The following is a 20092-nucleotide window of genomic DNA, read 5'->3' as shown; positions in this document are numbered from 1 at the left end:
TTTGTTGTAGATTCAATCCTTACTCAAAATAGCACCTACAGGTCACAAGCTTGAATGCTTCACAATGTCTGAAGGTATGTGACACACTATTCACGCACTTTAGATCTGTTTGACAACTCGTTCTTTACAACAGTTGATGAAAGATGACAACCTTGGAATATCAAACATCCCGAACAGAAATGTCGAAATTGAAAGAGTGAGCGCAGGAAAACTTAGAGGGAAAGATATAATGAAAATCACACTTTTTATAAGTTTATTGTCATCTGAAGTATTACACTCTGCTGTACACACGGTTCTTCTTCCTCGGGAAATGCAAATAAAAGGAAAACTAAATTGCAGACCACCTAACTGCTCTCCTGAAAAAAATTGAATGAAAAAATAAAACTGAAAACTAAACATATGCTCAAAAAGGTGGGGAAAATTGCAAGCTCACAACATAGGTTTAACATTAAAATGAATACCAAATGCTTAGTAAAGAAATAAATAAGGTAAAGATGTTTGCAAGGACGCAAGCAAAAACCAGAACTTGAATTTGTCCATCAATCATGAACACAAGTCTCTGGGCAACAGAAGCAGCTAAAAATGCACTGAAGCTGGCCCTTCCACTCCTTACCAGTTGAGTCCAGCCAGTTCAGAAGGCTTCTTACATCTAACAACAAATAGATTTGAAAACCAAGCCTCTTCCACTGGTAACATAGAACTGCAGGAAACTGAGTGAAATGATCAGAGGAAACCATACAGGAGTTAGAATAGTTGAAGGGCCATTTTATGCTTATTCTGTTTCCATTTTGGCAACTTATAAAATGCATCCTTGGTCATTCCAAACTTTGCCCTGAACTCTTCTGATGAGAGGTAAGTCTGCAGAGTTGCAAATTTAAGCATCTTAGAAAATATCATATTAAGAATCTATAGACTCAAGTTGAAGCATTACTTTTTTAATATTACCTCTCGTCTTGTCACATCAATGTCTGAAATGGGGTCGGTAGATGTAGTTTTTAGACGGTCATATGGATATATTGCGAGGCCTTCATCATCTTCAGCCTCACCTTCTTTCACATCTTCCTGTATGGTGAGAGTTTCAATTCCGACCGTCTTTGAGTTTTGCTTCTCCTTATCATTAACCTCACCATTATTATTAGTCTCCGGCTTAGGTTTGGGAGGCTCTGGAGGAGTCAGTTCACCCAATACAAGGTAATTATGTCAGGTATGAAGCCATGAAATAGCTGCCATGGATTTATAAATTGAAGGCTACCTTTTATTGAATGTGGTATAATAGCTTCTCGAGCAGGTGGTGGCTGTTCAAAGCTAGCACCAAGAGCTGCTATGGTAGATTTTGCGGCAGCTAATTTTGCTGAATCTGGGCTCACTGATTTCGGGTAGATCTTTCTAACTGGGGGTGGAGTAGAAAGGTTCCTTGTATTGGGGTTCTCAAAAGTAGCAGCCAAGGCATTGAAAGCAGGAGACCTCCCCCTTACACGGACCCTTTCAGGACTAAAAGACATGCTCCTAGAGCGTTGTGATTTGTCTGGGACTGCAGACCTCCCACCATATGATACCGGTGTTCTTCGCTTTGGTTTCTGAGTAATAGTGAAGTCACTTATTAATGGGGGCATCAATAAAGACCAGGAAACTAGGAAAAGAATGTGAAGAGAAGAAGAGGGTGGTTGATGATAATGTGAAGAAATAAAAGGAACATAATGCAGATTAAGAAAATCAATGGACTGTGTTTGTGGGTGGGGGTTAAGAATTGAAACTATATAAAGAAGCCTTACATCTCGAGCAGGAGTGCCTCCGCTTTTGACTATTGTAAGTTTTCTTTGGAACGAGTTTCCGTGCATCTGTTTAAGATTGAAAATCTTAATTGCTTGCAGATAATTTATAGGCATACATACTAGAATAAATGTCGAATGCTTACCAAAGATTTTGCAGAGTCCCATTTAAAGAAGCGAGTAAAGAAAGGGGGTTCACTACCTTCCGCGATAATGTACACCGGAGCTTCAGAAGATAGATTTTCCAGAAGAAAATCATGTTTTAGAAATTTCTGTTGCAATAAGAAAGAAAATTACCAATAATGAGAATATCATAGTTTGTCAAAAAGACAATGATGAATGAACAACCTGGAAAACTTTTAGTATCAGACTCCCAAGATATGAAAATAACATAGAACCGATGACATTGATATATCAGGAACTTAGATATAACATTGGTGGGGAAAAGAAAGGGGCAGACTGCATGTCAAAAAATTTCTTCCCAGTTGAATAGCCAGATGATATAACGGAACATTGGCGAAAAGTAACACGTGAAGTTGGCTAGGAAATACGTTATTCGTACCTCACCAATAGTTAAAGCATGCAATCTACTCTTGGAGTCGACTTGTTGGCCGATCCATACATATATCTCTGAGTGATTATCCAGAATGTGTATGTCTTCGGTCATCAAATCATCTTGATCAAAGTTATATACCTCCACCACCTGCGAAACTTCACATTAACTAACCTTCTCGGGAAAGACGGTCATTTACAGTAGCTTCTTAATGTTTTCGTTTCTTTTGTTTCTACTCTTTTTTTGTTCTTTTTGGGGAAACTAAGCTTGTATTGAGAAGAAATGAAAGAACATGATAGTATAAATTATAGGAAATTTATGGATCAGAACGAGAAAAGAATGTACCTTCAAATTTCCTGCAAGTTCATCATGGCCATCACAAGTTCACAGGAAAAGGGGTCATATTTAGAAGTATAGCGGAATGGAAGAGTACAGGACAAAGCATAAATTTTTCACTAGCAGGAAGAATTATACTAACCTCCAGAGAAGGTACAAGAAAATAGGTGTGGATCACTTTCAGCCTCTCGACTGACTTTTTGGCTAGGATATTCAGATTTGCCTCCCAGCAAATTCCAAAATTGTTCAGATTCTGTACCTTCTTTTTGTGATCTAGATTGTACATTGGGCTGCTGGCAATTGAAACACAAGTGAGAAATCAACAAAAAGAAATGTAACGAGATAAACAAAATGGCCTATCTTGTTAAACAAAACTCAAACTCAGATAAGCTTTGGCAAAGTGAAAGGCGTATGGTTATTTCATACAGAACACATTTGTCAAGAAGCTCTGTTTAGAAATCAAACTCTTGTGTCCAAGCTGAGAGAACTTCACAACCTTTATCAAATCCAGCAATCGCTCGACAAGTTCTTGATTATCTGAGTTTGTGAGGCTTCCAGACCATGTAAAGACAGAGGAGCTGCTATTCAATATGTAGCAGTAGGAGGAATTTAAAGACGATGCAACCTGCCGAGGGAGAAAAAAGATGGGGAAAGGTAAGAATATATACATAAAGATTTAAATACATCATAATCTATCAATTTAACCTTTCAAGTTTATTAGTGATCAAAATGATGTCAATGTAGTCTTTGAGCTAAGCTAGTTATGCTATGTTTAGTATTGACTTATTATGATATCAATTTCAGGAGCTCTTGTGAAATTTTCTCTCTAATTGATACCAATAGTTCACACGTACCTTTTCTCATATGGAGGAGAGTGATAAGACTGTAGAAAAGATTAAATAAACTTTAATCTTTCTACTATACCTTTTGCAATCATGTTAACTAAAGACATCTTTGTCATATGTGTGCATGATTAAAGAACTAACGAAATGCTATTAGTACAAGTACCGGGTCTACTTGTATTGCTTGCATATTTTCGGGTCCAGAGCCCTGGACTCTAAATAATGCAATCCCATCCTCTTGGTAAGTTTCATCTTGAATTTCCTTCTCCGCAACATAATTCTTGTATCCCTTACTTAGGCCTCCCTGAAGTATGTATTTCATCACATTATCTTTTAGGAAATCAAAATTCATGTATGGAATAAGAAGAAAAAAATATTCTCCCACAACTTTCTTTAACTGCAGATTATATCTAACAAACCTTGAAGACAACAAAGCTCTGGAAAATTGAATAAAATTGAATCGGTTCATTCCCTTCGTAAAGGCGAGCCTATAATACAATGAAATGAATCAGAAACAAGAAGATACCAAAGAAATGAATGTACATCAATTGGAAATCACAACCCCAAGTGATGAACCTACCTGGACTGGGAGAAACTTTAATGACTCAACCATCTTGTTTACCAGTGATAATGCTGTAGCTCTTTCTTCCTGGAGGAGATGAGCAAAAACGAATCCCAACAATAATAAGGCCTCGGATTAGAATGTATTCATGTAGTACAAAGAGTATGAGGGGGGAAACATTAGATACACAAAGAAACTAAAACTCTTATTCCCATCAGAGTGTCCATTATGTGAAGAAGTCCTACTTTTGAGCCTCCTATTCTAATTTCAATACTATTAGCCAAAATTTCTCTCATAAAGAGAGAGCATACAAGGACAACTGAAATCTAAGATGCAAGATCTGTTAATGAGTAATAGATCATGTTCGAAGTCCTATAATCAAACTAGCAAATGTTAAACCATGTCCCAAATTCTTGGTCAAGGTAAACTATAAACCTAACAGAAAGAAGCATAAAGGAATATTTAAATTGATGTTATGGATTTATCCCAACACAACAAATTACAGTTGAAGCTTTCCTTCCTAATTCATAGTTTCCAAAAAATATTTTAACATATCAATAATTTACGACTTTAACTTCTCCCATAACCATCAACCATCATGTTAAAGTGAGGTATTGAATGCGTAAATGAACGATAAGTAACTTTAAATTTTGGTGTGATTTTTTTTTCTCCAAGTTGAGGGCATCTAGAAGCTTTTTGAGCATTTATTACCTCAACGCTTTGCTTCCCAAACCACGTTCCTATAAGATATTCATCTTTATCGTCTCCAGGATACGAGTATTGAAAGATATAGCAATCCCCACTGTAAAATTTTGACTGATCAGAGGTAGGAATGAGAATCTTTTCATTGCCACTGACTCGCCAAACCTGTGTCAGGGAGGAACAGGAATCGTTAACGACAAAGAAGAGCAGTCGTTGAGAACCATGTCTTGTTCTATATAGAAGAGCAAACAATGAGCATTCATTAAAAAAGAAGTTCCAGAAAACCTAAGATATAATTGACTAGTCCTGGGTAGACTAGCAATTTCCAGTCAATATAGTTGACAGACTCATTTCATAAAACAATTGCAAGAGCTTCAGAAGCCACACCTGCAAATTCCCAGTGCAATCAATGTATGGTTGAGGTTCTTCTTTTATAGGATCAGCTTTTAGAAGACCCTTAACATTAACCCCTTGACGCTTCAGAAGAGCTAAAAGAAACACCAAAAATCAACACACAAGGAATGAAGTCAGTGTAGCAATATAGATAAAATTGTAACAATGGAAAAATATCTTTAAATTTTTTACTTCCTAACCTGCGACCTTTCCTCTACCATCCTCTGACACAACTACATTAGTAACTTGAGGCCACGAATCAAATTTAGATCGGAATGTTGCTGTCTCGAAACCTTCAATCACACTAGTTATTTGTGATCTTGGTCTTTCAGGTCCATGCACCAGTTTCTGTTCACTTAACGACACAAATTAATAAGAAATTCTATGATGTCATGTTACCCAAGTAAAATGGATTTGCAGGTATAGGGTGAGCTGACCTCGGCAGCTCCAGTCGCCTTCTTTCGGTCATCGAGTGAGGTATTTCTTCCCATCCATGCAAATACTTCAAATCCAGAATCTAGAATATAGCATTTTTGTGTGTCTAGCAGGTCCCTTGTCAAAGAATCAGCACCAAGTGGTTCCAGCTCCCCCTTCTCAATTCTTTAAAAGCAGACATATTGCTTCAGAACTACATAATAACGGTTACCAATTTACCATCTCACATGAAAGTCCAATGTATTTAGTTTTAGGATTTGTTAATGTCAGGTTATTACTCTATTAGCTCAATAATCTTCTATTCAAAACCCTTGAAACCTTTTAAAGGGAGGGGAGAAATATATGTGCGTGCGTGTTTATAAAGACGTTCAATTACATAATATCTCGTTTTTTTACGTTGCAGGGTCGTCTCCTTATCTGGCTGAAGCAAACATTCTCATAAATATCACATGAGAAGAACCCGAAAAGGAGATAATATATTACCGAAAAAGCTTAGTTGGATGAGAATCAACATGCTTATCCTCATCACTAGTTGTTTTCCTTGGAAGTGGAGCAAAGCCACCAAAAAAGCTCCAAAATTCTCCAGTTTCAGGATCGGCCATCAACTTTCCATCCTCTACAAAAAGGTAACTCACAAACTGATATTCCTCAACGTTCATCTTTCACTTCTAACTCACAGATCAATCGTAACTTACCAATGGCAGCCATCTCACATTTTCCATTGTGATATGTATCCTTAACATATTGAACAACTTCCAATGCTTTTGCTCTCTCTTGAATAGACGAGTTCGAACCGTTGAATTGGAAAATTTTGGACTTGGTATCGAGAATAAAAATGTCATCGTGGTTGAGTGAAGATCGACTGAAAGGAACCTATCATCACAATTCCAGAAAACTCAGCAAGCATTCATAAAAAGCTAGAGATATCAGTGATACCCAACCAAAAACAAGAACTTGCCTCCTTGACATGGACGACACGTTTTCCTTTACACACAAACAACCGAGTCTTATGTTCCTCAGCCTCAGCATGTTTGAACCCGGATGCAAATCCACCTTCCTGAGGTATAATACATGGTTTGAAACAGGACAGGAACTTCTCTGTTTCGTGACCTTGAACCTCACGGTATTGTACAGCACGTCCACCTAGTGCTGCGTCTAGTTCAATTGTCTTGATGGCAGCAGTACCAGCTTCATCCTGTGTATAAATAAGTCTCTGAATCAAAACTCCGTGGAAAAAATTGATGTTGAAGAGTACTTCAATGGTATTACTTGTTTGCCAGAGGTATTTTACCTGAGTGGTATCTCTACCAAGCCAGTAATGAATATCATGTCGCAAGGTGCCACTTTTTAGGGAGGTTGTCTGCACAAAAAAGGTTTAAGACATGAAGACAGTCATTCAGGGCATAGTCTTCATGCCAAAGAAGAACACTACAAACACAATGACTGAAATCTTTTCCTTTTTTTTTTTTTTTAGTTTGATTGATGATATGTNAGAAGGTTTAAGACATGAAGACAGTCATTCAGGGCATAGAGACTTCATGCCAAAGAAGAACACTACAAACACAATGACTGAAATCGTTTCCATTTTTTTTAGTTTGATTGATGATCTGTTTCTAGAACACATGAACTTTGAGTTTGTGTAGCCAACAATTTGTTGGTAAGAGATATAGTTTAATACTTATAGAACTGACAAATTGAACGCTTTGGACACAAAGCCCCATACATCTCGGTATCTAACCCTATGCCACACAAATCCAACCTATTAACTAAAAACTCTCTAAAATCAATTTGAGCATAGCTTAATTGATTAAGACATGCACAAGCTCGACTAAAAAGTAAGAGGTTTGAATCTTCCCACCCCATTTGTTGAACTCAATGAAAAGATAAACCCTAAAGCATCTAACTAAACCATATAATAAATAACCCACTCCAACTAAACCATATAATAAATAACCCACTCCAAAGTTTGTATTAAATGTTGAATTTCATTTTGGTTTCATAGTCATTACTTTTCAACTCCTCTAATAAATGGTTTATAAATTACAACGAGACACTTTATACGTGCAACAATTCAAGTCCACCGCTAGTAGATATTGTCCGCTTTGACTTGTTACGTATCGTCGCCAGCCTTACAATTTTAAAACGCGTCTACTGGGGAGAGGTTTTCATATCCTTATAAGGGATGATTTGTTCCCCTCTCCAACCAATGTAGGATCTCACAATCCACCCCTTTGGGGGCCAGCTTGGCACACCGCTCAGTGTCTGGCTCTGAAACCATTTGTAACAGAAGTCCACCACTATTGTTCACTTTGACATGTTATGTATTGCCGTCAACCTCACGGTTTTAAAACACGTCTACTAGGGAGAGGTGTCTACACCCATATAAGGAATATTTCATTCCCCTCTCCAACCGACGTAGGATCTCCCCATTTCATGCACAACCCATGAACCCAAATTCATCTATCGTTTCATGTCTAATCATTCTAAACCAAAAGATAGCCACTTTCCACAAGTTGAGCATATAACCTTATCTGTGTCACAAATAATTCCAATACTTAGATACATATAGTGCTTCTTAAGGGAGAAAATATGCATATATGTATGTATATGTTGCAATTTAGGGAATTAAAATGAATCCTTTACCTTGAGAATGATATAGGAGTCACCAGTAAAGAACTTTCCATAAGAAGCCTTTGGAACAGGAACAGGATTAAAATTTTCAATCCGCCATATTTCAAGCCCACTTTTAAGTGTCAAGGAACAAAATATGAACTCATTAGTTTCATGGGAATAAGGTTGATCGGATGTTTTGTACACAAAATGGATATCAAACCAGAAAATTTCAAAATCTTATGCATAAAGGATACGCCTTTTGACCTGCCCCTTGGAAGGCTGGGTCCAAATCTCTCATGGAGACAGCCATATTGTTCTTGCACCTCTAGTTCTATATTGTTTACCACTCCTCTGTAGAAATACAGCACTTCCAACCTGAAGAACAAAACAAGTAACTACGAAATGAAGAAGATTGATCTCGAGACTGGAATGATGTTCTAGTGTCTAAGAAAGCGTTTTTAGGCACTTAGAAAGTCATTTCGGACAGACCCTTTACGCAGAAAATAAGAACAAATCAACATACAACGTAGATTCGTTTATTTGCATCAAGCTTTTGAGGGGCTCATTCAAGACTTACTCGAACTATTACACAACAGAAAATAAGAGCTTTGGCTTCAGGTTATCGGGATAGAGGTAGGTAAAAAGGAAATTTTCGACAATTCTGGATCACTCGAATAAATGCAGTAACTCGCTATAATAAGGTAGACTACAGTTATAGTAGATTCATACACAATCTGTACAAGAGGCAGTTGCTTCTTAATCGTAAAATACTTGCCCAANTATGATTCACTAGTAAGCTTTACCGAGTTCAAGAAATCCAGGACAAAAGATTCGAATGTATTACATATCTTGACTTTAGCTTGAAAACAAATAAACGGGTAGAGAAGCTCACCTCGCGAATAGTCCTACGGACACAGCGTTGCAGTAGGAGGGTTTTCGTTACTAGAACGGGTGGCAAAATCAGCTACAGGAGAACTGTACGTAAAATCAAAGACAAGCGCAACACTCGAGTTATGGGAAGAATCATCTATAAGTCCACTTGGTGAATTAGAACATCAAACAAACAGAAGAACAATCCTATAAATGTATGTATATCAGTAAACAGCTTAAACCCTCCCTTGATAGAGAAATTATGAACTAACTACAACAATACAAACTTCTACGAATGAATCGAATCAAATCTAGTTTTTCAACAAAACTCGGCTAAACCAGGAGGCCATAGAACATGTTCATAATCACCAATCCCAGAAGACCCATTACTCGATTATATCAAAAACGATTCAAACCAAAACAAAGAACAGAAATCAGCAGCTTCACAAATTTCCAATAACAACGCCTCAAACAAGAATCCCTAATAAAAACGAAGAACAACCCTGTTTCAGAAACTAGCTAAGCAAGCGGAATTCAAAACCAAACAAAGAAAAAGGATTAAACGGCAGAAAGTTGCGAGTACCCAAGGCCGATGAAGACAATCAGGTATTGAAAATTGAAGCGGAGAAGCACCCAGATCCACCAAGGATCAGAATCATACAAACAATAGTGTTTTCCAATTCCACAGCGCACAAGAGAGAGAGAGAGAGTAAAGTGTTAGAGGTGAAGAAGAGAGAAAAGGGAGTAGAAATGTAGAGAGAGAGAAACCCAAAGAAGTATTTGTATTTTGTAGTGAGAGAGAGAAGAGAATGATGAAGGGCAAGGCGTGCTAATCACTAACCCCAACACAAGAACGAACCCACGCAAGCACAAATGAACTGGAATCTTAATAATCAATCAATTAAATTGAATTTCTTCTTCTTTTGTTTTTGGGGTTTCAGTATGTGACAGATAGATTGATTCTTCAAAGAAATTTAATCCAAAAACATTCTTCAAATCAATCATTCAGAAACTTTCGGCCAACAACAACTTGTTTCCATTGTTTTTGGATCAATTTTAGACAACCTTTTTGTGTAATTCAATTTAAAGTCCAAAGTCGCTTTCTTTTTTGGTTCAATTTGGTAATCGAAGTTCGACTCCTTTTTCTTTTGGAGTCGATTTGGTTCATTTTTTACTATGTCTTTGAGGCTCACAATACTTTGTTCCAGATTTGAGTATAAGCTTTTGTAGCTTTGCTTTGGGATTCCACAAAAGGCGTCACAAAGATAGTATTCTTTTATTATAAACTCATGATCATTCTCTCGACGTACGACTTTCACCCACCTGGCACAAATAAGAAAGAACTTGATTGTTGAAATTTGATACTTCGACTCCCATTTGTGCCATTGTTCAATTCAAAAAAATAAATAATTAAACATGCCATTAATATTAAGCCAATTATAATTTTTAATATTAATATGAACCTATAATTATAAAATTATAGATTGATTTAAGAAAAAAGTCTAATTCTTTTAAATAAGCTAATTTGAGACGTTATTATCTTGTTTATATATTCAATAATTTAAGTAATAAACGAAATGAACCTACTAAATGTGCTCGTATAAGTACAATATAGACCTGACTAAGGGCTAGCGTACATTAACACTACCAAAAACTAATAGAAAAAAAAAAAGGAGTATAATATCGTGATGTACATGTCCTTGTGTAGCATATTAGGTAAGTATTTCATGTTTGTGACATACAACATACACGATATCTTGTATTTAAAATCATGGTACAATGTAATGATGTTCATAATACTTCCAGACATTTCATGATACGAATTCCCAACGAGACATGCTTACATGTTCATAATCTTTCATACATGCTTGTAATGTACGATGTATCATGGTATTTCATAAGACATAAACGTAACCATAGCAATATAGTTGTGATGTCCCACATTGATTAGGGGAGAACAAACCACAAGGGTGTAGAAACCTTCCCTTAGCGCGTTTTAAAGCCTTAAGGGGAAGTCAGAAAGGGAAACCCCAAAGAGGACAATATCTGCTAGCGGTAGGCGTAGGTTGTTACAAAAGCAAACAACATGCGTCGCATAAATTCACTAAATGATATTCATACTTCTTTCGGTTCATCCAATCTAGCTCATAGGCGTTCCAACAGTAAGTTCACTTACAGTGTTGGCTTCAGCCAATGTTACTAACTTTCCTTAGTCGATAGTAATCTTGTTCGGTTTTATTCCACCTATAACGTTCCACAATATCGATCGTTGAATATATTGAATAAATTAATTTAACATAATTTTTTAAAATTGATCCAAAATAACTCAAAAAATATAAAATTGGGCTAAAGTGCCATGATTAATGGCCTACTGTGAGAGTAATTAAAACATATTTATAATAATTATTTGTAGTTGACTTATATTTTATCCATTATTATTTACATTCATAATTAAAACCCAAAATCTCAATTTTAGACCTTTTATTTTATTTTCTCACTATTAAAATATAATTCTCCTTTAATAATTAAAATTAAAAAATATTTAAATAATCATTAGATACGTTGAATTTGAACCATATTTATTTTCTATCTCTAAATTAAAAAATTATTACATCGTGACAAAAAAAATTAAAATTCTATAAAAAAAAATTAAAATTTAATATTACAATATAATTTTCAACAGTTATATATATAAAGTGAGATCGTGTGAAATGGGCAGTAATGGAGACAAAGACAGAGAATATAATCTCTATCTCAAATCTGTGTGAATCTCAGCATGTTAAATAAACATATTTATTACGTGTGTCGTAATATTAAAATAAAAAAAAATTAATGACCAAAATATATATTAAAAGAAAAATTATAAATTATAAAGGTCAAATTAACAATATGTTTAAAAAAATTTATCTAATAAATAACAAAAAGTAATTTAAAATTTGAAAATTTTAGATACGAGATTTCAACATTTTGTTTTTTTTAATTATGCTAAAAAAAATAATAAAAGTTTTATTTCCCAAAAGGGTTTAAGAGTTCAATCAAATCAATGATGAAATTGTGAGGGTAAATCCGTCATTTGACGAAGCCAAACCCTCGTTTTCCTCTCTCGCTAGGGTTTCGTCTCTCGACATAAAAACCAAACACAATCCACTGAAGAGCCGTCCACTCCAACGCTCTCGTTTTTATTCTTCGTAATTCGCTTCAAGCAGAATCCCAGTTCGAAGATCAAACAATGGGAGTTTTCACCTTCATCTGTCGGAGCTCCGGTGGCAAGTGGACTGCCAATCAGTATTCGGGTGACCTTGAAGGCTCTGCCGATTCCACCTACGATCTCCAGAGGACGCTCGTTCAGAATGTTCTCTCCGTCGATTGCTCCGGTGGTGTTCAGTCCTCTTTCTCTTATGTCACTCCCACCTCCGCCGTTTTCCAGGTATTCATTGTTCTCTCCTCTATTCCAGTTTGTCTTGTGGATTCTTCGAATACTTCTGATTTTATTACTCATTGTTCTCGATCTAATGTTCAAAAAATGCTCCCCTTCTAAATGTAATCAATGTTTATTTGATTGTTTAATCTGGTTACTAATGTTTTTGTCAATATGAATAGTTATCTTTTACCTTTCCTGTGCGATGAGGGTCGATCCTTTTTTTGGTCTATTTGATCTATAGGTTGGCGTTTAACAATTGCGATTATGTGTTTATGGGTACATGATCGATTAAGCAACTATTAATTGAGGGAATTTTCCAAATATATGGTTTTATAATGAACTAAAGCAATGTTGGTTATTATATTTTTAGTATGTTCATTGGTGAGTTCCTTGATTAGTATAACTTATCTGCATTCTCTCATTGAATTTTACATTTTCTGGATAAACATGGATTTATAAAAATATATATTTGTGTAATTCCTTGTTAGAGGTTGTCTGAATTTGCAGAGGTATTTGGAAGAAGTTGGTTTGAGAGTATTTATGATTTATGATATCTCTTCAATATCTCAAGTAGCTTCCTCCCTGCTTGCCTGTTGTTACTCGTTGTGCATGCCTTGTTTAAACATTAGCATTTCAGGTGATCATTGGCGGCAGTAGTGGTGGCGGTTTCATTGGCGGTGGAGGAGCTGCAGCCGCCCCTGCTGGAGGAGATGCACCAGCTGCTGCAGAAGCCCCAGCTGAGAAGAAGGAAGAGGTGAAGGAGGAGAGTGATGACGACGACCTTGGCTTTTCACTTTTTGATTAATTGGTATAATTACTCGTTATTGTTTATCAAACTCAGAATCTTTAGCATTCAACTTTTATATTCAGCAAATTATGGCTATGCATTTAGTTGAATTTTGCAAGTTCAATTGCTGTTCTTGTTAAGGACGTAAAATTTTGTTACTGACCTTTGTCAAATGGTTGGGGTGTTCTTTTGGGCATTGTTTTTCAAAAGGAATACCAATTTGGTGTGGTTGGTTGTAGCACATCTATTATTTGACTTGAATGGTGGTGCCTTTTCAAGAATAGGTTGAGGTTTTAAAATGGTTTTAGGGTTCAGATTTTATGCTATGATAAGATATATTACCCTTGTTTATAGATTAATATCCAAACTCAAGTAATATTAGGAACTCTCATAAACCATAAGTAAATTACCTACTTTTCTATCATGTCCGTTTAGAATTCTATCGACATAGCGCTTATCGACATAGCTCGTGACTTTGAAAGTAGAGATATGAACAACATACCTCTACTATTGTATGATATTGTTTATTTTGAGTATAAACTCTCTTTGTTTTGCCAAAAAACCTCGTACTTATGGAGATAGTGTCCCTTATATATCAATGATCTTCTTAATTAGTTACTGAGAGAGTACTTATGGAGATAGTGTCCCTTATATATCAATGATCTTCTTAATTAGTTACTGAGAGATTTCAATCATCGTTAACATCATGAAGACATACCTATTTTTATGGTTTAGCCTTTGGTTCAGTATTAATTAGAGAAGTTACAAATGGAAGTTACAAATGGAAATGCAAGTGAGCTATAATATAAAAGCTTATGAAATAATATTTGTGATCTTCATCACTAAGTCATTATTTAGCGATAGCATTTTTGGATCTTTTGAGTTTGATAGCATTTTTGGACTCGATAGCATTTTTGGATCTTTAGAATTGCATCTTTAGAATCTTTAGAGCTTGAATTTGATAGCATTTTTGGATCTTTAGAGCTTGAGTTTGATAGCATTTTGGAAGGTGATGTGACAATGCTATCAAACACAATTTCCTGATGGTTTAAATAACGGATTTGAAAAATGAGTGACTAACATGTTACAAAATTCAAATTTTGACCAATTTCAACTGTCGAAAGCATAATTTTTTTCACCAAAAAATAGTTGATCACCTTCATTTGAACATATCTATACAACTAACTCGATTTTTATTGATATCAACTTTGACAAAGATCAAACTAACTCGCACCCTAAAAAAAATAAGAGAGGGAGTAGCAAAAATTACATGAAGCTAAGTTAGATTTAAACTATGAAGCCAAATAAAGAATACTAAGCTACAAATAAAGCATTTGTAATTACATTCCAATCCTACTTGATGAGCCTATTGTGCCATTTGGCTGCTGTCTCCTTTTGGCATTTTCTTAAGAAGATCACTATATCCATCCGCAGAACTGATAGCAAATTCAGTCAGTGAGCTCATAGCAAATGACAGCCCAGCACACAGCACCCTTATGGCTACTTCCGCCATTTTTTCTCCACTCATCACCTCTTCAACCTTCCCAAACTCTACCATCTCCATGTTCCCCCCTGATTCTTCGAATCTCTTCGACCCAACTCGAACGCGGTGAGGGTCGTCTCTTTGCTGTTGTTGTGCATGGAGCGACCCCATTCCAGCAGCAAAGAAGTCGAGCCCGTCTAGCACTGCCTTCTCTTGAACGTCATCCAAGAACCTCTTCCATTGGATGCAAAGTCCAAATATTGGAAGTGCAGATGCATTCGATCTACGAGGTGAAAATGGAGGCTTCGTAGTGTCGGAGGAATCCGAATTTACACACCGGAGGAGCCATCCAGTTATTGCGTGCACATAGGATCGCTGAGAAGTGATCCATGACTCGAAACAGCTTCGCCAGTTCCTGAGCTCTATCTCGAGATTGGCTGATGCACGCGCTAACCAAGTTGGCTCAATGACCGGAGCTGAAGAGAGCTTTCTACTGTCTGACTTCGACGGTATACCGGCGAGTAGAAGCTTTGCTTCATCTAAAGCTCGCTTCTGTAATTGATGGCATTTTGCCATTACTTTCCACATCCTTGCTAACCTGTGTAATCATAAGAAGTATGGTCGTTGATTATCTCAATATAACTATAGAGATGTCCAACAATGGAGACTTACCCTTGAACCAATTCTAGAAGTTGAGGCTGCAACTCTTCATCTCTTAAAGTTTCGATTCTTTTCGCCACAGCTTCAACTGAGTGAATCGAAACCTTTATCTGAGTATGGAGACCTCTCATGGCAGATCTTGTTTTTTCCACTGAAGATGGATCGTCGCCTTTTACATCTTGGTTCCTGAGTTGATTACATTTCTTCTCGTACGCGATTCGAATCTTTTCTCCAGACTGTTTAATAAGAAGGAAACTATAAAGATCAACTCGTGTCGAAGCCAAACAATCGTCAGCGTATCATGATGGAAGAACAGAAACATCCACGGGATTCAATGAAAGTAGAAATTAGAAGTCAGGAGAGGATTTGAGCTACACACCCTCACTTCCTGGTAGAGCTTTTTCTCCCAAGCATATAATCGATCCAATGTCGATTGATGACTGTGTGAAAATGAGCTGGATTCTTCCGATACGTTGCCATTGCTCTCGTAAGCACTTTCGTCCTTAGTTGCTGAAGAGCTGATTAGAAATCTCGATGAGGAAGAACGAGATGAAGTCGAGCGGAATAGAGCTACTGGGTTCAACATTTTCATTGCTGCAAGGAGAAATAAGACTTCATGAATTGGATTATGGTCAAATGACTTGAGGGAATTAGATTGAAGTGTTTATGTATCCAACCTGAAGGTTCATTTGAAGTGGCCATATATGGAGCTTTTCTAGCCTCTAAAAGTGCTGAGACCTCATTTGCTGAATTGCAAACTGCTATAAACTGAGCTTCCAGTTCTTTGATTACCTCTGCCATGCTCGTCGGTTTTCGGTTCACATAAACAGTAAAACCCGGTGTTTCTTCCTTGGATTCGGGATCGGCTACCCCCGATTCTTGGCTTGTACTTGCAATAGGTCCAGCATTCTGGAGCCTTGATACATCAATCTTCCCTTCCGGTTCAAGATCCATCTCACTTCCATTGTTTGTTTCCTCCTCGTCCTCATCCTCGTCCTCATCGTCATCCTCGTCTTCTTCGTCCTCATCCACGTCCTCAACAACAACTTCCTCTCTACAACAACTTTGGCTCCCTCGTGTTCTTTCTTCAGTGACGTTTACTCTATTGCTATTGTCTTCCTGCTCGGTTTCATCTTCTTCCAGTTCAGGAATCCCTTCTTCTTCTCTAACTTGTCTTAGCCCTCGTATCTCATCGTCGATTGCCATATGATTGAGACCAATGTTCGAGGGGTAGCCATAGTTATCCAAAGACGAAAACGGGTTCCAGAAAAAGTCCCATTGCGAATGTTCGGGTGATGGGGGAGGGATATTTGGTCTGTTGTTAGGAGAATAAGAGAAGAATGAGGAATTCATTGGTGAGGATTGCATTGGGAAGAAGCCATCAAATCCATACTGATTCATTGGTGAATAAGATTGAACTCTCACAGTTTCAGGTGATTGAGGTCTCTCTTCTACAGAAACTGCCCCATTCCCTCCTGATCTAAGGTAATTTACTCTCACCACTCTATTCGGTTTAGATTCGATAGGAAGCGTCGAGAACGAATTCGGCGTTATGGATATAAAACCAGGACTTGTTTTCTTTACAGATGTGTAAGGAGGTGTAATGAATGAATCTAACAACTGCTCACGAGGCTCGTATCCATCGACATACTCACGAAGAGCGGCAGATACTCGTTTCAATGACTGAATGTAGGCTAGATGTCCACAAGCAAATAATCTCCTCTGCTCAACAGCTTGTTTGATAAAACTCTTCCGATCTTTACAAAGTTTAACTGCCTCTTCATCTTCCAGCTTTGACATGGAACATCCCATATCTCAATTTCTACCCTTTCTTCAAACTTTTCGTACACTACGAATTCGTCAAGCTCGAATCGAAACCAAAATCACAAGGATATTGCTGTGTGTTTCTTGCCAGATTCATAAGGTTTCTCTGGGCTGTTCAGGCAAAAGCAATGCCAAATTCACACACAGAACAAGAACCAGGAAGAACAACAGGGAATCAAGATCCTATTTCAAATCAAAACCAACAGAGATGGAGGATTCTACAACATATTTGAGTATACAGAGAGGAGGGTTTAGAGGATTAATGCTTTTCTTGATTTAGAAGTTAAAGAACACAAAAAAAGAACAAAAGATTCCATTGAAGAGTTGTCAAAGATTTCAGCTGAAACAACAGGAACCTCTAATCCTTAACTTGCCAGTTCGAAATTCAAAAGGAAACTGATGAGATATATTATATTATGAACCAAAAAACAAAAGGATAGCAATATAAAATTACAAAATAATGAAAAGAAAGTCAAAAACAGGCAGAATGAAGAATGATGACTGTCATATTTCGAGCTTAGCAAAACACAAGAAAAGAAGATAAAGGGCTCAAAGTAAAGGACCCATTTGCAGACTTCACATGGAGAAACCGATCAAATATCAAATTACAAATAAACCCCTCTCTGTTTCTCTCTCTCTCTCTCTCTCTCTCTCTACAAAGTGGTCTGAGGCATTCATTGAGAAGGAGAAGAGAGCGAGAGAGTGAACAAAAATTTATAGTTTCACAAGAAATATAGAAACCATGTTGTTCCTATTTCCTCAAGAAAACAATAGCAACCCAGAAGAGGAAATGTAGAGAAAAAGCACATAATCCTTCCAAAATTGTGATCCCCACAGAAAACATAGCAATCCAGAACAGGAAAAAACACTTAATCCCTGAAAATTTACAGTTCAACAACAAATATTTCAGCAATGTTAAAGCAACCTAGAAGGAAATGTTGAGATAAAATCACATGATCCCTGAAAGATTACAGTTCATCAAGCAACACAGAAGAAATATCGTTATCCCCACGGAAAACTATGACAACCCAGAGGAACAAATGATGAGAAAAAGCACAAAATCCCTAAGAATTCATAGTTCAAGAACAAATACTGGAGCAATGTTATGATTTCAACAGAAAACAATAGCAACCCAGAAGAACAAATGATGATAAAAGGCACAAAATCCCTAAGAATTCATAGTTCAACAACAAATACTTCATCGATCTTAATATATTCACAGAAAACAATGGAAACCCAGAAGAAGAATTAGAGAAAAAAAACACAAAATCATTGAAGTACCTGGTGGGATGAATGAATCACGGCCGGCGGGAAGTAACAGAGAATAGTGTAAGAATGCTTGATCACACACTGCCACTGACAGAGACGATCATGAAGGTAAAGAGAGAAATGGGGGTTTTAGAAGAAAATCAACGGTCAAAAAACCCAGAATGGAGAAGAAGAAAATCACGGAAGAACACAAACAAAACGATTCATTCACGTCGAACTAGCTCATTAAACAAAACTCAGGTAGAAGAGAGAAATAAAGGAGAGAATATGAGCCCTCCAATACTACCCTTCTTTCTCCCTTTTATTTCAATAATGCCATTCCCACGTGGCATTAAATTGGTTATTAAATTTTTTAAGTCCATTTTAAAATATTTAGACCAAAATATATTATTCTAATAATACTAATTTAATATAATTTCAATCTACATAATTTTTTTTAATAACTTAATACTTCAGTTNTGGAGAAGAAGAAAATCACGGAAGAACACAAACAAAACGATTCATTCACGTCGAACTAGCTCATTAAACAAAACTCAGGTAGAAGAGAGAAATAAAGGAGAGAATATGAGCCCTCCAATACTACCCTTCTTTCTCCCTTTTATTTCAATAATGCCATTCCCACGTGGCATTAAATTGGTTATTAAATTTTTAAGTCCATTTTAAAATATTTAGACCAAAATATATTATTCTAATAATACTAATTTAATATAATTTCAATCTACATAATTTTTTTTAATAACTTAATACTTCAGTTTATATCAATTTTATAATTTTATTTTCATAATTTTTTTTAGTATTAAATATTATTTTTCGATTTTAAATTGAAATACTTGAATTTATTTTGAAAAAAGAAAATTATGTAGTTGATAGTGCTTTTGAAATTAGATAAATAAAATAATTTTATTTTTACATTAATGGGAATTTTGATTTAAATCTCTTTTATTTCTCCAAAATTTTCCAAATTATTTAATTTTGGAATTATGTTAAAAAAAAAAAAAAAAAGAATGTCAAAAGCTCAGTCTTTTTCTTATAATTTTTTTTTAATAAAAATATATTATTGAGTGAGTGGAAATGCAAATTCTCAATTTTAATTTGAAATTGGAAAAGGAATATGCTCATCATAACCGAAAGTGGGGAAAAAAAAAACAAGAGATTTTTGTTTTTATGACGTCATTCTTTATCTTAGTGAATATATTCCAAATTCCAATCCTTGTTTAATAAAAATTTAAATAATTTTATATTCAAGAGGTATATGAATGAATCGAGACTACACGAGAGTGATAATAAAAATAGGATAATTAAGAAAGACTTTAAAGAATTGTGAGTCGTTATTTATACCAATAAGATGCGTATTCTTTGGTGGTTCAAACAATGGAACAATTCGCGAAAAACTCGGATTGGTTTGTGACTCAATTAATATAGACTTATTTCCTGTTGGGTTGTGATCGTAAATATATTTTAGATTATACAGTGAATTGAAATTCTTTTAGTCAATTTACGAATATTTTGTAAGTTATCATTCATTTTTAGTTTATTTCAAGTTGAATGATGGGAAAATAGAAAATTATTCTCT

General features: G+C 36.0%; 3 protein-coding genes and 2 long non-coding RNA genes across 6 annotated transcripts; 3 read left to right on the top strand and 2 right to left on the bottom strand.

Annotated features, from left to right (window-relative positions):
* Positions 1 to 225: 225 nt before the first annotated feature.
* Positions 226 to 9939, bottom strand: LOC111805034 (villin-4-like). 2 transcript variants are annotated; one of them, XM_023689896.1, is made up of 24 exons: positions 9659 to 9939; positions 9098 to 9180; positions 8460 to 8580; positions 8236 to 8335; positions 6884 to 6952; positions 6551 to 6787; positions 6288 to 6465; positions 6076 to 6208; positions 5595 to 5757; positions 5358 to 5505; positions 5152 to 5252; positions 4774 to 4929; positions 4081 to 4149; positions 3920 to 3988; positions 3667 to 3804; positions 3155 to 3283; positions 2801 to 2948; positions 2668 to 2678; positions 2332 to 2472; positions 1916 to 2041; positions 1773 to 1838; positions 1253 to 1577; positions 946 to 1163; positions 226 to 858 (listed from the first exon to the last, which is right to left on the bottom strand). In XM_023689896.1, the coding sequence occupies exons 3-24, from the start codon at positions 8513 to 8515 to the stop codon at positions 745 to 747; spliced, it is 2895 nt and encodes a 964-aa protein (XP_023545664.1). In that variant the 5' UTR covers positions 8516 to 8580; positions 9098 to 9180; positions 9659 to 9939; the 3' UTR covers positions 226 to 744. The 2 variants fall into 2 exon arrangements, with proteins under 2 accessions (XP_023545664.1, XP_023545663.1); XM_023689895.1 differs by having other exon boundaries at positions 2801 to 2951; positions 9659 to 9938.
* On the top strand, positions 3198 to 6090 carry LOC111805045. The gene is made up of 3 exons (XR_002816603.1): positions 3198 to 3312; positions 5578 to 5634; positions 5996 to 6090. It is a non-coding gene; the product is annotated as an uncharacterized LOC111805045 (long non-coding RNA).
* On the top strand, positions 6114 to 6508 carry LOC111805044. The gene is made up of 2 exons (XR_002816602.1): positions 6114 to 6218; positions 6375 to 6508. It is a non-coding gene; the product is annotated as an uncharacterized LOC111805044 (long non-coding RNA).
* Positions 9940 to 12179: 2240 nt separating the features above from the next.
* On the top strand, positions 12180 to 13524 carry LOC111805042 (60S acidic ribosomal protein P3-2-like). Its single transcript, XM_023689906.1, has 2 exons — positions 12180 to 12502; positions 13134 to 13524. The coding sequence occupies exons 1-2, from the start codon at positions 12305 to 12307 to the stop codon at positions 13299 to 13301; spliced, it is 366 nt and encodes a 121-aa protein (XP_023545674.1). The 5' UTR covers positions 12180 to 12304; the 3' UTR covers positions 13302 to 13524.
* A 933-nt stretch (positions 13525 to 14457) lies between these two features.
* LOC111805036 (nitrate regulatory gene2 protein-like) lies at positions 14458 to 18731 on the bottom strand. Its single transcript, XM_023689899.1, has 5 exons — positions 18532 to 18731; positions 16104 to 17361; positions 15806 to 16020; positions 15439 to 15662; positions 14458 to 15364 (listed from the first exon to the last, which is right to left on the bottom strand). Exons 2-5 carry the CDS (start codon positions 17236 to 17238, stop codon positions 14650 to 14652), a joined length of 2289 nt encoding a protein of 762 aa, XP_023545667.1. The 5' UTR covers positions 17239 to 17361; positions 18532 to 18731; the 3' UTR covers positions 14458 to 14649.
* Between the last annotated feature and the right edge of the window lie 1361 nt (positions 18732 to 20092).

Source organism: Cucurbita pepo, chromosome LG11 (genome assembly GCF_002806865.2).
Source record: "Cucurbita pepo subsp. pepo cultivar mu-cu-16 chromosome LG11, ASM280686v2, whole genome shotgun sequence".
In the NCBI taxonomy this organism is placed as follows: domain Eukaryota; kingdom Viridiplantae; phylum Streptophyta; class Magnoliopsida; order Cucurbitales; family Cucurbitaceae; genus Cucurbita; species Cucurbita pepo.
Note: the sequence above shows the minus strand (reverse complement) of the source record. Positions and strands in the feature narration are given on the sequence as shown.

Excerpts from the sequence above, each read along its gene's own strand:
- LOC111805034 (XM_023689895.1), bottom strand. The coding sequence starts at position 8,515 with ATGGCTGTCTCCATGAGAGATTTGGACCCAGCCTTCCAAGGGGCAGGT. Across the intron at positions 6,209-6,287 it reads ATGTGAGATGGCTGCCATTG|AGGATGGAAAGTTGATGGCC; the intron begins GTAAGTTACGAT and ends ACCTTTTTGTAG. Across the intron at positions 5,506-5,594 it reads AGGCGACTGGAGCTGCCGAG|AAACTGGTGCATGGACCTGA; the intron begins GTCAGCTCACCC and ends TTAAGTGAACAG.
- LOC111805042 (XM_023689906.1), top strand. The coding sequence starts at position 12,305 with ATGGGAGTTTTCACCTTCATCTGTCGGAGCTCCGGTGGCAAGTGGACT. Across the intron at positions 12,503-13,133 it reads CCACCTCCGCCGTTTTCCAG|GTGATCATTGGCGGCAGTAG; the intron begins GTATTCATTGTT and ends TTAGCATTTCAG.
- LOC111805036 (XM_023689899.1), bottom strand. The coding sequence starts at position 17,238 with ATGGGATGTTCCATGTCAAAGCTGGAAGATGAAGAGGCAGTTAAACTT. Across the intron at positions 15,663-15,805 it reads AGCTCTACCAGGAAGTGAGG|TCTGGAGAAAAGATTCGAAT; the intron begins GTGTGTAGCTCA and ends CTTATTAAACAG. Across the intron at positions 15,365-15,438 it reads CTTCTAGAATTGGTTCAAGG|GTTAGCAAGGATGTGGAAAG; the intron begins GTAAGTCTCCAT and ends ATGATTACACAG.